Here is an 18,062-nt window from a genome sequence, read left to right on the forward strand (position 1 = left end):
TTACAGTTAACTAAAAGTTTAAGTTTCCACGTTGACGTGCTAGAGATTAAGCTTAAAACTGCCTTAGCTCTGCCTTAAATAAAGCTCTGATTTGAAAGTTTTATACTACTTGCCAAATAAAAAAAATGGACTTTTTCTTATTTTAGGATTCTTTGACCTTTAAGCCAAATGATATTATCTGATACTATGATTGATATAATAATTACGGAATTATATTCAACCAAGAATTATTTTAGGAGAGATTATTTTTTGTTATTGTTGTACGCTTGAAATTCAATAAATGGAATTCATTGGAAAGGTGATTTTTTTTTATTGCTTAGAGGGGTAGATGAGCTCACAGCCCACCTGGTGTTAAGTGGTTAACGGATCCTATAGACGTCTACAACGTAGACGCGCCACCCACCTTGAGATACAAGTTCTAAAGCCTCAGTATAGTTACAACGGCTGCCCCGCCCTTCAAACCGAAACGCATTACTGCTTCAAGGCACAAATAGGCAGGGCGGTGGTACTTACCTGTGCGGACTCACAAGAGCTCCTACCACTTTAAAAATGTGGGGGAACTGCGAAGAAATAAAACTAAAATGAAAAAAACAATCAATCCTTTATTTTAACAAAATTAATAACTCCAACTTAACCTATAATTTGTCTATGTCTATCTACATTATTTAAACTAAAATATATTGATGTTGTGCTCCAATCGGATGTGATCCGACCAAGATTCTAGATTCTGAAAATCCTGCAAATAAAACTAATGCTCAAAAATAAGTCAACGACACGTTAGAAAAACAATATGAAAATTTTCTGAGAGATTTTTACAATTTTGAAAACGTTTTTTTGAATAATAGGATCAGAGTCCATAGACATTTACAACGTAAATCCGCCACCTACATTGGGATATGAGTGCTAATGTCTCAGTATAGTTACAACGGCTGCCCCACCCTTCAAACCGAAACGCATTACTGCTTTACGGCAGAAATAGGCAGGGTGGTGGTACCTACCCGTGCGGACTCACAAGACGTCCTACCACCAGTAATTACGCAAATTATAATTTTGCGGGTTTGATTTTTACTACACGATGTTATTCCTTCACCGCGCAAGACAATCGTGAACATTTGTTAAGTACGTATTTCATTAGAAAAATTGGTACCCGCCTGCGGGATTCGAACACCGGTGCATCGCTAGATGCGAATGCACCGGACGTATTATCCTTTGGGCCACGACGACGCAGTAATGCGTTTTGGATTAAAAGGCATAACAACTAATGTCCCAAGTCGGATGGCGGCATTAACTTTTTTCGGGTAAGGCTCCGGTAACCACTTAACACATGATGAGCCTCGACATCGAAGTACCCTTCTATTTTACCGCTAAATGAGATGAAGCCAAAATATTTGAAACCGAAATCAATTGGGTTGGTTAGTGGAAGATCCGGCGAGAAACTCGGTGGGCTGTGTCTGTGGGTTAATTCGCTCGTCGAGCCCTTCGTCGCAAGCGACGGGTTCGACGAGGACGGTGACCGGTGCTTGAAGTACCTTAAAGCACCTTTAATGGATCGGGAGGATCCGTAATGACGTGTTTTGGGCGATGTCGACTCTTTACCATTCGGTCTACAGGATCTGGTATGTATACGAACCCTAGCAAGAGCCGTGCTTCGCAGAATTTACCACCGGATCGTTAACTGATGAGAAGATCCGGCGAGAAACTCAGCGAGCTGTGTCTGTGCATTAAATTTCGCACTCACATCGTCGCAATATTGACACGAGTACATCTCGAGGCCGTGCGTCGCGATGTGGCTCCTGAACTTGTCGATCGCGTAGAAGGCCATCCCGCAAGCGTCGCATATCAACGCTTCGGTTTCGGCCATCTCGTCGGCCTCGTTTTCGGCTTTCGGCTCCATTTCGTGCATCGACGATTCGGCCGAGGAGCAGTCCGGCTTCGGCTTCTTTGGCTCTCGGGGCTCAAAATACGGACAGGCTATGGTGGGAGGGAATAAACGGAGGCTGGGAGACGATGGGTCGCACTAATTGGCCATTTAGAACTAGGAGAACCATCTAGAACAGTGGTGCGCAACTTTTTTCGACTAGGATCCCTTCAGTGGAAAAAAAAATTTGGAGATCCCCTAGTTAGTCCGAAATTTTAAAAAATAACGACCCCCAACAAAGTTGTAACGACCCCCAAAGGGGACGCGACCATTAGTTTGCGCACCGCTGATCTAAAATATCTTCTAAGTATTACTCGCAAAATTTAAAGCATATTACTTTAGTAGTTTTTATTCTCCATATGCTAGTAGTACGGGCCAGAGACCGATGGTTTGCAACCAGTAGCAATTTCGGCACTTTTAGCGTTTTCTTAATCAGAAAAGTTAAAAGTAGCCTATTTGAGATGCTGCGAATTCCTGCGACGGCGCATCGAACCAACTTTGAACGAATCAATCCTGGAAGAACTAGGCGTTTCCATAAGACTTTCCACCACTTGCCTACGTAGGATTTTCGAGGTGGTCACGTTACGAGGAAGAAGGACTACGGTCTCGAAAAACTTTTTTTTTTTTTTTTTTTGCCCTTGTAGGCAGACGAGCATACGGCCCACCTGATGGTGAGTGGTTACCGTCGCCCATGGACTTCAGCAATGCCAGGGGCAGAGCCAAGCCGCTGCCTACCGTTTAATACTCTCCACAAGCCTCGTTTGAAGAAGGACATGTCATAGCGCTCGGGAAACACCGTGGAGGGGAGCTCATTCCATAGCCGGATGGTACGTGGCAAAAAAGAACTCTGGAAACGCACTGTGGATGACCGGAAACTACTCAGCACCCGCAGGAGTGGAAGGAAAGAGGCCAAGGTGGCGTAGCCCCAATGACCTATTCTATGCATTACGATATTCTACGCACTATCTAGAAGTAAGGAGCACCATTTCGGTGTATTAAAGTGTCCGCTGAAAGGAAGCCAATTAAGGTGGCGCCACAGAAGCAAATGGAAGGATTTTAAAAACAGCACCATAAACTATTAGAGTAGGATACTAAATTAAGAAGGAAAGAAACACTTCCTACGTAAATAGTAATAAATTAAATAGTTAAGATTTTAAATGCTGCGTATTTTTTAACTACACGAATTACGAAAAATATAAAAACTTTCAACCCAGCACACTACACTCTGTAACTGCTATATTCATGTTTCCGCATACTACACTAGCACTATACCCTATCCACATAGTACTCTTTACCTCTAACCCACTCTAAAACTAAACAAATAGCAAGCCAATATAAATTTTTAAAATTACTTCCCACTAGTGATCCTAGTCGAGATATTTTAGAGAAAAACAATAAGCACAATTATTCTATTGGCCATCTTACGTCTTAAACTTTTTTACTGCGGTCACCCTGATGGTCAATGCTCACCGTCGCTCATGGACATTATCAATGTGACTGACTTCTAAAATCTCATGACGCCCGATCAACTTGACCATCTGCAGGCGCATCATGATCCAATGACGGTTCCAATAACACTGGCCTTCGTTTCGCCCTAAAATGTCTTGACCTAGATCACTATGGCGAGACATAGGCAGATAAGGGTCAGGCAAAAGTTTAGATGGGTGCCCACCTGGTGTTAAGTGGTTACTGGAGCCCATAGACATCTACAACGTAAATGCGCCACCCACCTTGAGATATAAGTTTTAAGATCTCAGTATAGTTACAACGGCTGCCCTACCCTTCAAACCGAAACGCATTACTGCTTCACGGCAGAAATAGGCAGGGCGGTGGTACCTACCCGCGCAGACTCGCAACAGGTCCTACCACCGGTAATTACGCAAATTATAATTTTGCGGGCTTAATTTTTTTTTACACGATGTTATTCCTTCATGGAAGTCAATTGTGAACATAAAACTGTCTCAACTAACGGCCGTGACCCACGTGGGTCTTGTAAAATGTGACCAGCACCCGGTCCGTCGTCTCCGTGACGATCATGTGGGCCGGACACGCCTTCCCGGTCTTGTATATCTGGCGCTCTGGGGCCGGCCTCTTTCCCTTACCCTGAACACGTGATTTACTCTTTTTTTATTTTATTTTTTTTGCTTAAATGGGTGGGACGAGCTCACAGCCCACCTGGTTGTTAAGTTGTTACTGGAGCCGATAAACATCTACAACGTAAATGCTGCCACCCACCTTGAGATGAGAGAATGCTATACGAGGTGGCTCACTGATCATTGTTAATAAAGATTATAAATGTAAGGAACGTAGAGACATTGTGAGCCTCTCTGTGGAACGGATTATTGAAATGGCCTGTGTAGAGCTTGAGCGATTCATTGTTGTAAGTGTGTACAGACCTCCTGATGCGTTATATGATTCTTTTGAAAATATTTTGGAAAATGTATTGCTAAAGCTTTCTGTCTCTAATAAACAAATTTTTGTATGTGGTGATTATAATATCAATCTTTTAGAAAACACAAATACCACTATTAGATTCAGAACATTGTTAAAGTCATATAACCTCCCAAACTTATTTCTAGAGCCTACTAGGACAACGACCACATCGGCAACATGTTTAGATAACATATTTACAAATGTAACACCGATTAACAAAAAAATTATTAATCAATTAACATCAGACCATAGTGGACAATTTGTGTCTTTTGAATCTATTATGAATTCTAAAGATAAAAATACTCTTGTGATTGTTCCTATTAATAAAAAACGAATTGAGAAGTTTAGAAATAATATTAAGCAAGAACATTCAGAAATTATTTATAACAAAAACCCAAATTTATCATACCAGAATATGTTTGAGAGAATTAATATGGTCTTTACTGATGTATTTATTCCTAAAACTGTAACATTAAAAAACAAAACGGTGTTCAGCGAGTGGGCCACCACCGGAGTGTACAAAAGTAGAAAAAAATTGTATGATCTGTACTCTGAAAAAGCTTATAATAATGATGAAACATTTCATCAATATGTCAGGAACTATTCCAAACTATTTAGAAAAGTTTGTTTAGCGGCAAAATCTTTACATTTAAGTGATTTAATCAAAAATGCCCCTGACAAGATAAAGATGACTTGGAACATCATTGGTAGAGAAAGTGGAAAAGTCAGAAATAGCCATCAAGAATTCTCGTTAAAAATAGACGATAAATTGGTAACTAGTCATGAAGATGTGGCTAATGCTTTTGAAAAGTTTTTCTCTGACATTCCAGTTTCAACTACCACATCTCTAAATTCATCCCCCACAGCAGCTGAAATATTATTGCATAACCATGTCAAGAAATGCAATGAAATTTTTAAATTTAAGAAAATTAATTCAAACAATATAATAAAAAGTTTTAATAGCCTTAATGTAAAAAATACAGCTGACTTGTGGGGAATATCAGTAAAGGTTCTGAAGTCTGTAATAGACATTATTGCTTCTCATCTTGTTAGTATTTTTAATGATTGTATTAAGTGTGGTGTATTTCCTGACTTAATGAAACATAGTAAAGTGATTCCTCTTTTTAAATCTGGTAGTACTGATGACCCCTCTAACTATAGACCTATTTCAGTACTCCCTACGTTGAGTAAAATCTTTGAAAAAATTATTTTGACACAACTTTTAGAACATTTCAATTCAAATAACCTGCTTCATAATAAACAATTCGGGTTTACAAGTGGTCGCTCTACAACTGATGCAGGTGCTTATCTAATCAAAAATATATTTCAATCTTGGGAGGAATCGCATGATTGTCTTGGAATTTTCTGTGACTTATCCAAAGCATTTGACTGTGTTGAACATGAAACATTGGTGAGGAAACTACATCACTATGGTATTAGGGATGGTGCATTGGAACTTATTACTTCCTATTTATCAGGAAGGATACAAACAGTAGATGTGAAAGGAAATAGATCTTCAGGCACCACGTTGAAAATGGGTGTACCTCAGGGTTCCATTTTGGGTCCTTTTTTATTTCTAATATATATAAACGATTTGCCTAGTTTTATTGAGTCCCGACACGAGGTCGTATTATTCGCAGATGATACATCTTTATTATTTAAAATTAAACGACAATTACAAGTCTATGACGAAGTGAATGATGCGATTTCGTGTGTGGTTCATTGGTTCCGTATCAATAACCTATTATTGAATAGTAAGAAAACGAAATGTATTAAATTTACTTTAAAATGTATTAAATCATCTTTAAATGTGAGACAAGTAGATAGTAATGTAATTGTTTCTGAGGAATCATTGGAGCTTGTTGAGTCAACCGTATTTCTTGGTATAACAGTGGACTCCAAACTGCAGTGGGGACCTCATATTCATAAATTGGCGAGTAAGCTTAGCTCTGCAGCATACGCAGTAAAAAAAATTAGAATGTTAACAAATGCGGACACGGCTCGTTTAGTTTACTTTAGTTACTTCCACAGTGTCATGTCCTATGGCATTTTGCTATGGGGCAATGCGGCCGATGTAGAAATGATATTTATTCTGCAGAAAAGAGCTATACGTGCTATTTATAACATGCACTCAAGGGAATCCCTGAGGGAAAAATTTAAAGAAATTAAAGTTCTCACTATGCCATCCCAGTACATCTTTGAAAATTTGATGTATGTTCGTAAACATATTGAGGAGTTTCCTAAGATGTCGGACATACATAATAGAAATACTAGGAACAAACACAAGCTTGTTGTGCCGATGAGTAGGTTACATAAGATACGAAATTCATTCGGGTGTTTGTCTGTGCGCCTGTACAACAAAATCCCACAAGATGTTCAGAACCTACATATACATAGGTTTAAGAAAACTATTAAAGAACATCTGTGCAATAAAGCTTACTATAAAGTCAATGATTATCTAGAAGATGGCACAAAGTGGGAATGAGTTGCTCGCTCCGGGAATTTCAATATTGTAAAATTGTTATGTTATAATTACTTATTGTAATATGAATATTTAAAAAAATAATAATATTTAAAATAAAAATCTAATATTTAAAAAAAAAAAAAAAAAAACATGCCCGCTGAGTTTCTTGCCAATTCTTCTCAGGACGGAGGCTAATTCTTGTGAATTGGCGGTAATTCTTTTGACGTTCAACAAGTATGTACTTTCATTTATGTTGAATAAAACTTTTTTGATTTGATTTGATTTGATTTGATATAAGTTCTAAGGTCTCAGTATAGTTACAACGGCTACCCTACCCTTTAAACCGAAACGCATTACTGTTTCACGGCAGAAATAGGCGGGGTGGTGGTACCTGGCCGTGCGGACTCACAAGAGGTCCTACCACCAGTAATTACTCGCAGTTTTAAACGTCTGCTATTAATACTAGCTGTCGTATTTGACTGTTTTTTGGTTAAATGAATGGACGAGCTCACCCCCAACCCTGAGTCAGCATCAACAACGTAAAAGGTGCCGTGAGACAAGAGCTCTAAGTCTCAGTTTTTACAGCCCAACGGCTGCCACGTCCTTCAAGCCGAAAGGCATTACTGCTTCACGGCAGAAATAAGGTAGGCGATGGAACCTACCCGCAAGGGCTCACAAGACGCCCTACCACCATTAAAGTACTGGTTGTGTGGTCAAATGTCACTGTAGTTTCACAACAGATGTTCTTTTTTCGGGGTTAAAACGTAGCCTTTACCACTCTCCTGGCCTAATACTATTACTTCAAACACAAACAAACAAACACACTTTCGCATTTATAATATTAGTATGGATGTCACTGAATGATGAATTTGATCATCATTTTCTGGCACAGGTGGACGTATAGTAAGTAGTCGCGTATTGAGACTCTGTTTAAATCATAAAAGTAATAATAGATTGCTATTAATTGTTAATTGTATAAATAATCCAATACAGTTTGCGTAGCACCAATCTGTGTGACATTTCCGAGGCGTCTTCACTCTTCCCAAGTCAGGCGACGAATGTCTCTATTCAAATTTAACGATGGCACCTCGACTATGGCGCCACCCAAAGTGAGCCGTTGTTTGATGAGTAGTTGGGACTGCACGGCCACTAGATGGCGCGCTTTCGCTTCGTTCACAGCGTCCAGATGCCACTTACATATAGACCATATATGACCAACACAAATGAAGACATGAGTTTAAATTCTGACCCTAAGCCGGTGTGCCCTGTGTCATGGCGTAACCAGAGACAGATACATATCTTTACATATAGATATATACCTTTAAATATATACATATATAGATATTACACAGCAAAGAGCGAACTAAGCCTGTTCGTCACAGTAAAGTCAGCCTGATGTGAGACCACGATCCAAATCGAAGCCACGTCCTTCCTTATGCACCGGAACTAGCGAAATAATGCATATCCTCACTTTTTTTCCTACCTATGCTGATAGCCTTGAGAAGCTATTTCAGCGTAACCTTAACTAGTAGGTGAGTTCACGGGGCTCAAACCTGACGACGTTGCTAACACGAACCCTAGCAAGAGCCGTGCTTCGCAGAATCTACCACCGGATCGGAAACGCGACCCACTGAGAAGATCCGGCGAGAAACTAAGTGGGCTGTGTCTGTGGGTTAATTTACTCGATAACCGGCGCTTGAGGTACCTAAAAGGATCGTTAGTGGATCGGGAGGATATGCTCACGCTACGTCTTCCAAACTATCAAAATACCTGGTAAACATAAACTCCAGACTGACTGCACATGTAGTGCGACCTGATCCCCTCAATCGTCTGTTTGCTGGCGGTCGTCTTCCTGAACCTATATTTGGTTTCCTCCTGTATTGCGCTTTTGTAGATCATAAAGTCTGAAAAATCACTCTTGGCGCTTAAGGGAGGATGTGGACAGATGCCTGGTTTCTTCATTAGCTTCTAACGTAGATTGGGTCTTCTAATGAATTTCATGCTATCAGAATGCCCGTGCACTTGTGATGTCCGTACATCACAATGACAATGGCCAGGTCCACTTTCAATACCAGTTGAGTACAACGGCTGCCCCACATTTCAAACTCCGGTTTTACTGGTTCACAATAGTAATAGGCAGGGCGGTAGGTCCTATCTGTGCGAGTTCAAAGGACGTCCCTTATTCCTCCCCCCTTAATCGACGGAACCGTAGCTGTGATGTTGTATTTTATTGGCTTTTAGGCAGACGAGCTTGCGACCCTGTCTAATATTACTTATATTATCACTATATCATTATGGACATCAGCAATGGCACAACCGTTGTCTAAGGCTGACCACTCTCCGCAACTCTCGTTTGAAGGACATGTCACAGCGCTCGAGGAATATTTGCAATTATTTTCAAATGAGCAACGTATTTGAGAAACCTTCAAAATCTATTTTTTTATTGCCCTTGTAGGCAGACGAGCATACGGCCCACCTGATGGTGAGTGGTTACCGTCGCCCATGGACTTGAGCAATGCCAGAGGCAGAGCCAAGCCGCTGCCTACCGCAAATACCGGACTACGCCTGTTCGAAGCTCCTTATTGCAAATAAAAGGCAAACTGTTCGCGTTCCCGCCAAAAATTGGACAACTTTTTTTTTAATATTCTATAGTCTAGCAATCCAGTTCAGTATAGATAACTCACCGTCCATATCGTGGAACTCTAGTTGCTCAACGTGTTCGTGTACTCTGTGCACGTGCAATAAATGGGCACTGAAATTCGAACCGTAGCTCACTCTCTCGTCGCACAGCGGGCAAATGAAGGCTTTACGTTTTTCTACCTATAGAACTATACAGCGTGTATATTATGTAGGGTGATAATGTTAAAAGACACACTTGTGCTTAGTGCGTTTTTTTTAACGTTCTCTATAGCGTAAAAGTTAACTAAAATTTGTATGGAGTCGAGCTGCAAATGTCTACTACTGGTGGGAGGGCGTGTTAGGAACCCGCACGGGTGGGTACCACCGCCCTGCCTACTTCTGCCGCGAAGCAGTTTGCGTTTTAAATGATAACAACTGTAGCGGGTTTAGTTTAGTTTAGCGCCCCTAGCGGCAAACGAAAGGAATATGTTCCAACTCCATACAAATATGAGTTAACTTTTACGCTATCGAGAACGTTAAAAAACTCGCACTAAGAACACTGAGGTTAAGGTGACGACGACGTAATAACAAAACGGACATATCAATAGCGAGCTTTAATTACGTCAGCTAGTCACGAAAGCTCCAAGATTTGTTCTTGGTTATCACATGTAATCAGGCTAGAGGTGCCATAGTCTTTTAGGTATCACAGTCACAAGCAATTCCTCCACCGTGAGACGAGGACCCTCAACAAACCTAGCCAATTAGACTGATCTAGTTATATTAAGGCTTCAAACGTATATTACAAAATAAAAACATTACTCTTTTGTTTCGTTTTTGGAGGAAATCGCCTGTCATCTGTGCATTGTGGGTATTATATTCTCGAGATCAGATGAACCTTTTCTCAATCATTGTAGAGAAGTCCACAAAATTTGCTTGTAATGGTAAACTATTGTAATTCTAATAATAGGGTACGTATGTATGTTATTCTTTTCTTTTGTTTTCTTACTTTAACCTTACTCCTTACTAACAATTACTACTACAAATTTTTAAGCAATCACTGTTACTAACTGGATTAATATTTTATCTGAAATAAATGAATTAAATAATAATAATTATTATGCATGGGATGACGGAATTGAAGACTAAACGGCACTGGGCACGCAACACATCACTCGCCACCACCACACATCTTATAAGCCCAATTACAGTGAACCCATTTTTAAATGCTTCTCAATTCTGATTTGGTTCTTCCGCTGGAGTCTTGAGTACAGCAAAGGGCTCGTTAAATTCTGACACTACACACGCCATAGCTAGCACTGCCTCTGTTGCTTACCTCGATCCCGTGAGCCTTCATCAGGTGTTTGTTGAGGATCTGCTTCTGACTGAAGTCCCTACTGCAGAGGTGACACTTCTTGCGTTCCCTTACGACAAATTTCGGAGTCTGGTCGTTGCATAGCTTCACTATTCAAGGAAATGTGCACGAAAATTCAAACTATAACCCCTTTAGGGAAACATTAAGGACACTTTACTGTTTTAACAAGGCTTATCTAACTAAACGAGCAAATAATGATATCAATTTTGGTACGTTTATATTCTCAATCAAATTACTTCATAAAACTTAAGAAACTTAAGTTTTGTAAAGTATTGGAAGCCTTATAGTCTAGACGAGATGAGCTAATTTCCCTTTCATTTTGGAACCGATTTACTATGTTAATTTTACACGCCAAGCCCCTGCCAAGCGACCGTCCATTGCGCTGAAGCGATTAATCAACCAGATTCTAGCAAAGTGACGCTCTTCACCACAAAGGCGTCTCTAATCCATGCAGTGACGTGTGTAATCATTACCCTAGCGCTGTCTAGTAAACCCGTGGTCATAACGGAATGGCTACAAATGTATGTGAGACCGGCAACCCCTAACACCGCTGTACCACAAATAGCCTCTGACCAACAAACTTGACGTGTTGCTTACTGCGAGTTTTTTTTAACTTCTCGTTCGCGTAAAAGTTAACTCAAATTTATATGGAATTCGAACAACGCCCCTACGTTTACCTACGTTTGCCGCTAGGGGCGCTGTTGGAGAATCGAGAACGTTAAAAAACTCGCACTAAGCACACCGAGCTGCGAGTAGCACCAAACTAAAATATCGGGTGTTAAGCGAAATAATGTTGCTTAAACCAAACAGCCTTTCACCCCTCGACATAGAGACGTCACCACTCATTTCTCATTAAATCAAAGCGGGAAGGAAATAGTATGCTTTAGGAGACGTCTTTCAAATAGGATTTAAAAGTTTCAGAGTCACAGTGTAGGGTAAAACAAGCACGTATTGCGAACGATATGTTTGTCATTCGGCGTGCTTAATGCGAGTTTTTTAACGTTCTCGATAGCGTAAAAGTAAACTCTAGTTTGTATGGAGTTGGAACAGCGCCTCTAGCAGCAAATATTCCAACTCCATACAAATTTGACACGGAACGATTCGTTCGCCTACAGAACCCGTTACAGACCAAACGATCAACAAAGAGCGAACCGAATTCAGTTTTTTTATTTCCTATCTATGTTGATGACCTTGAGAGGCTATTTCAGCTTCGCCCAATATGTAGGTGAATTCACGGAGCTCAAACCGGAGTGTTGCTAACACTGGTCCTAGCAAGAGCAGTGCTTCGCAGAATGTACCACCGGATAGGAAACGCGACCCACTGAGAAGATCCGGCGAGAAACTCAGTGGGCTTATTCAGTATTGTCATACTCACATCCGTGTTTCATTCTCAAATGTGTAAAGCACGCTTTCTTGCTGATATAAACGTTATCGCAAAAATGACAAGAGTACTTCCGGCCTTCGATTTCTGACTTCAGACTGTGGCATCTGGAGTCCAACGCAAAATAAACATTATAGAAATAGTATTTTAATAGTCCTCCATGGGAAATGCTTTGAGGAATTATTCGAGATTAACCCCTCATCTCCTTTTTACCATAATACCTGCCACTACCAGAGCAGAGTTCATCCATATTATCTGGAACCGCTGCGTTCATCGACAGTGCGTTTCTAAAGATCTTTTTTGCCCCGTACCATCCAGCTTTGGAATGAACTCCCCTCCGCGGTTTTTCCTGAGCACTATGACATGTCCTTCTTCAAACCAGGCTCGCAGAGACTACTCAATCGTAAGCAGTGACTTGGCTGTGCCCGACTGTAACCACTACCTTCAGGCCGTATGCTCCTTTGCCTAACAAGGTAATCCTTTTTTATATTCTTCTATTATTCGCGAGGTATACGCCCAATTAAAACTAATTTTTACGTTTTAATTTCGAGCTTATTATTGCCATTATTGTTTTAAAGGACATATTAAGTGGTTACTAGAGCACATACGACGTAAACCACCGACACAACTTGAGACATGAGTTCTAAGGTCTCAATTTTATGGTAAACCGGCTGTCCTTTGCCCTTCAACTTCAAACCGAATTACTGCTTCACGATAGAAATAGGCAGGATGGTGGTACCTGCACGTACGGGCTCCCAAGATATCCTACCACCAGTAACTACCAATATAAGACTTTGGGATGCGCGACGTTTGAGTCAGCAATGGCTATTGTACCCTATATGGCGGAACACATGATGGCGGAAATCGCCAAAATTTTATTTAAAGAAAAAGGAAGATTTTTCGATCGATTTGTATTGTTATTCAGCTATATAGAAACTCATAGACCGCAGCGTAAATACCAACTTGCTCCATGTCTTTCAATAGCTTTATTATAATATCTTTAGAACATGGACAATGCAGGCTACAAATCACCCTCTGACAGTTCTACCACGAATTGAAACGTAAAGTAGAAGTGATTTTTTTATCGCTTATATGGGTGGACGAGCTCACAGCCCACCTGGTGTTAAGTGGTTCCTGGTGCCCATAGACATCTACAACGTATATGCGCCACCCGCCTTGAGATATAAGTTCTAAGGTCTCAGTACAGTTATAACGGCTCCCCCACCCTTCAAACCGAAACGCATTACTGCTTCACGGAAGAAATAGGCAAGGCGGTGGTACCTACCCGCGCGGACTCAAGAGGTCCTACCACCAGTATTGCGACACCAACGAAACACCCTCTCACCTGTTCTTATGATCGTCCGGATCTCTGACTGTCACACCGCAAATGGTGCATTCCGTGAACATTGTCCCATCTAAGGCCTCAATTTGATCAGAATCCAAGTCTAGTGAGGAAAAACGATTTTTTAAATCATCACGCACATTCTCGATAAGCTATCAGAGGTCTTTTTGAAGATTCTTGACGTGTCAAAGTCCCCTAGGTATTTTCGTAAAGCCACTCCATTACTCTCGTCCTGAGCGGCATATTACGCCTTGACTCTGCTTCTAGTATTAAGGGTCAACATGAACAATGGTTGCCGCTTGCTCGGACGGGTCATTGGATTAAAGGCACTCTGCCCTTCGATCAGCAACGCAAAATCGCTACAGAGATAGGGCCAGATTTAGGGGAGGGCAATCGGGACCTTCACAAACGGAGGACCCCCCATAATAGAGACTTTGGAAAAGTCTTCCAAATTCCGAAAAGTAAACACTTTCTTCTCCTTCGCTATTCTTTCGCTGTTTTGCTTAACGATAACGTTAACACCAAAATTTAATTTCAGATAATTCTTGTCTCCGATTATAGGTATTTATGTATGTTTGTTAAATACTAAGAGAATCTATGTGGTATCACAATAAATTATTTATTGGAACCTTTGACTGAAAAAAATCGTTCATTTTATTTGGATAATAATTTGGGGAGAGGGGGCTTGCGCTCCTCTGTTGCCCCGACGCCTCCAGACCTCTAAATCCGGTACTGTAGAGAAATCAGCAGGGTTTCGAACCAAACTCAGTGGGATCATTACACGCCCCAGTACAGAAAGCATAGATTAAGTTACCGTCAAATTCTTTCATGTCATTTCGGTGGAAGTTGTTCGAAGATTCAGCCTCTTCGAGTATTGATTCGTCCAGATATTCCTCGTCTGTTCACAAATCGAAAAGGCTATTAGAGACTACATTTCTTACTGCAGCAGGCAATGCGTAATCACTGGTGGTAGGACCTCTTGTGAGTCCGCACGGGTAGGTACCACCACCCCGCCTATTTCCGCCGTGAAGCAGTAATGCGTTTCGGTTCGAAGGTTAGGGTAGCCGTTGTAACTATACTGAGACCTTAGAACTTATATCTCGAGGTGGGTGGCGCATTTACGTTGTAGATGTCTATGGGCTCCAGTAACCACTTAACACCAGGTGGGCTGTGAGCTCGTCCATCCATCTAAGCAATAAAAAAAAATAAAAAAAAATCTAAGTAATCGCAATGTCGAATGATTTAGATGAGACGTCTGCTACTTTCACCTTGCTTAATGAATTAATTACTCGGTGACTCCGATATATAAGTATGTATGTTAGTCTCTGGTTATGTATGTTAGTCTCAGCCCACTTGGTGTTAAGTGGTTACTGGAGCCCATAGACATCTACAATGTAAATTCGCCACCCACTTTAGGATATAAATTCTAAGGTCTCAGTATAGTTAGTTAAAACGGCTGCCCCACCCTTCAAACCGAAATGCATTACTGCTTCACGGCAGAAATAGGCGGGGTAGTGGTACCTACCCGTGCGGACTCACAAGAGGTCCTCCCAGTAGTAATTACGCAAATTATAATTTTGCAGGTTTGATTTTTATTACACGATGTTATTCCTTCACCGCGGAAGTCAATCGTGAACATTTCTTAAGTACGTATTTTATTAGAAAAATCGGTACCCGCCTGCGGGATTCGAACACCGGTGCATCGCTAGATACGAATGCACCGGACGTCTTAGCCTTTAAGTCACGACGACTTAAATTGGGCTCGAATGACTATGCGTGGTTCCACACATGATATCCTTCCACAAATGTGCTAATACGGATTGGTACAATTGCATTGGAAGCATTAGCGTGCTATGGACGAGACCATGGTACCCACCATGATTAGTTTTTTTTTTACCTTAGCTGATAGTGTTTCGAAGCTATGTCAGCGTAACCTAACAAGTAGGTGAGCTCACGGGGCTCAAACCAGACGACGTTGCTAACACTGGCCCTAGCAAGAGCCGTGCTTCGCAGAATCTACCACCGGATCAGAAACGCGACCCACTGAGAAGATCCGGCGAGAAACTCATTGGGCTTAATAGCAGCGATTACGACTTCAATTAATATCTCGAGGTGACTCCGTTGAGGCTCATCAGCGCCGCGACCCATTGCGCTGAAGGACTCTGGACTTTTGGCCTCAAATCAAGCTCACCTCTGATATTCTGTAGCACGGCCAGATTTTTTTCCGTTTGCTCTTTGAGGGTCGCACACTTTTCAAGGCTTTCCACACACTCGTAGCATATGTATCTGATGTGAATCGGTACCTGGATTGGAGGAATTCGAGGATCAGCCCTAGGAGAGCTTGGGAGGAGGAAAGGACCAATAAGGTTTTTTTTTATTGCTTAGATCGATGAACTAGCTCACAGCCCACCTGGCGTTAAGTGGTTATTGGAACCCATAGACATCTACGACGCAAACGCGCCACCTACCTTGAGATATAAGTTCTAAAGTCTCAGTATAATTACAACGGCTGCCCCACCCTTCAAACCGAAACGCATTACTGCTTCACGACAGAAATAGGCGGAGTGGTGGTACTTACCCGTGCGAACTCACAAGAGGTTCTACCACCAGTAGGTAGGTTTGATGAACTAGTCTAGAGCCTCTCTATTTAAGGTCTTTTTTTTCCTACCTATTCCCTGGTAGCTTAGGGGGCTATTTCAGCAAAGCCCGAACGGGTGGTGAGTTTACGGGCTCAATAAGCTTACTCTAGCCGTAGCAAGAGCAGTGCTTCGCAGAATCTACCACCAGATCGGATTCGAGACCCAATGAGAAGATCCGACGAGAAACTCAGTGGGCTAAACGAAGGTCATCGGAAGACTCCTCTCCCATGTCTGGTAGATAATGACCTTGATTATTTTACCACTAGCTCAAAGGTCAATTCCAGAGACAGTTTTTTTGTTTAATAAAACTTGATATTCTTAGTCGAAGTTGATCTAGTAAGTTTTTCGATACAAATGACAAGGAGAAGATTGAGGCTCTTTAATAATAATTCTACTCCCTACTAGATGGCGCTACTAAGTAGTTCCGCTGAGAGAAATGGCCTATAGTATGGAAAACAGTATGCAATATATCGAGGGCCGAAAGGATACGCCTTTGGTTTAAGTGACATACAATATTTTTTTTGTGATTAAAAGTCCATATTATTTGGTAGCATCAATAGTTCGATGTTTTTAATTGAACTTCAATTATGTTTTCTCTATTCAAATAGCTGAAGAAGTTTTTTTTTGTTTTTTTTTCCAAATTTTTAAACTTTAAATGGCTCTCCTGTAATGTTGCTAAAATGTCGCTTCAACCAAATAGCTTCGCCTGTCGATATTTAAATTTTTTATTTTGTCTATTTCTGTCGCGAAAGAGTCATCGAGTCCAGTTTGAAAAATAATACAATTATTTCGATTGAGGGTTCATCCAGTACGATTGAGACTTCGATCTGATGTATCCTGTTAGGTCTATGGCCTCTGGTAACCACTAACATCAGGTCAGCCGTCAGGTCATTCATCGAATTAATTTAAAAAAAATGCAAGCCATCTTTGTGACGGGACTATCAAAACAAGAGGGTTCAAAATACGGACCAAATTTAGTGCTCAATACGTGTAGGAATAGTAATTTCTAGAGCTAGGATCAAATACTAGAATGTACGAAATAAGCCGACCAAATTCGTAATGATATTCAAGCCTCAGAAAACTTTTCAATTACGGTTGGATTATAATAATAATTTCTGTTAAAAACTCGAATTGTTAATAATCTGGCGCTGATTTTTAAATCGTCATTGTTAAAATACAACCGATTAATGTAATTTCGTTAAAATCCTAACTTCTGAATAAATACTTAAAGAGGTGTTAGAACGATTCAGAGCCAATAACTTTTTTGTACCTTAATTCCGAAACAGGTTTCAAGCAAACTAGCGTAGGTTTCGACATTTTCTTCATAAACAGCAAATAGGTCGTACAGATCACTAGTTCCCATGCAGCTGATGCAACCTACAAACTCCTCCTCGTCCATGATTTTTTTTACAAATATACTTTTTCTAGTACGTCACGCGTGCACGACGAAAAAGTCCATGTTTTTTCATTTCGATATTCAAAAAACAATTGGCGATCGCGCCATGGCGCTTCACTAGTGTCGTTCTTGACTCGAATTTAAAAGTCGATCGATTTAAATATAATTTTTATTTGTAACTAGAGAAATGATGTCAATGTTGAACAACTCAATTATGACTAAATTCGCATATAAATTATAATTTAAATTTCAAGTCAACTTAATATGTTCATTAATAAAATTGACAATGTTAGTGACCTTAGGAGAAATCATTGACCCCATTCTTTTTTGACTGGTTTTGACATTTGGAAAGAGATATGAGATCAAGAAATGAAAGAGATGATGCTGTACACTTTTACGCCATCTATTGTTGAAGTTGAACATGATGTTAATAAATTGTGAGAAGAAGGGCCCTTAACTAAGACAACACGAGAATGGGACTATTCATACCATTAAAAT

General features: G+C 40.7%; 1 protein-coding gene across 1 annotated transcript; it reads right to left on the reverse strand.

Annotated features, from left to right (window-relative positions):
• Positions 1-626: 626 nt before the first annotated feature.
• Positions 627-17,567, reverse strand: LOC114243462 (uncharacterized). The gene is made up of 11 exons (XM_028174968.2): positions 17,439-17,567; positions 15,721-15,832; positions 14,344-14,427; positions 13,533-13,632; positions 12,182-12,294; positions 10,768-10,895; positions 9,500-9,635; positions 8,586-8,719; positions 3,889-4,021; positions 1,739-1,971; positions 627-736 (listed from the first exon to the last, which is right to left on the reverse strand). Exons 1-11 carry the CDS (start codon positions 17,565-17,567, stop codon positions 671-673), a joined length of 1,368 nt encoding a protein of 455 aa, XP_028030769.2. The 3' UTR covers positions 627-670.
• Positions 17,568-18,062: the final 495 nt, after the last annotated feature.

The sequence above is a fragment of the Bombyx mandarina genome, chromosome 24 (genome assembly GCF_030267445.1).
Source record: "Bombyx mandarina strain Sakado chromosome 24, ASM3026744v2".
In the NCBI taxonomy this organism is placed as follows: domain Eukaryota; kingdom Metazoa; phylum Arthropoda; class Insecta; order Lepidoptera; family Bombycidae; genus Bombyx; species Bombyx mandarina.

What these genes read in the sequence shown, in the direction of transcription:
- LOC114243462 (XM_028174968.2), bottom strand. Translation starts at nt 17,567, where the DNA reads ATGGACGAGGAGGAGTTTGTAGGTTGCATCAGCTGCATGGGAACTAGT. An exon ending in CCGGACGATCATAAGAACAG is followed by an intron (nt 12,295 to 13,532) that starts GTGAGAGGGTGT and finishes GTTGGACTCCAG; the next exon opens with ATGCCACAGTCTGAAGTCAG. An exon ending in CTGGAGTTTATGTTTACCAG is followed by an intron (nt 4,022 to 8,585) that starts GTATTTTGATAG and finishes TCACGTGTTCAG; the next exon opens with GGTAAGGGAAAGAGGCCGGC.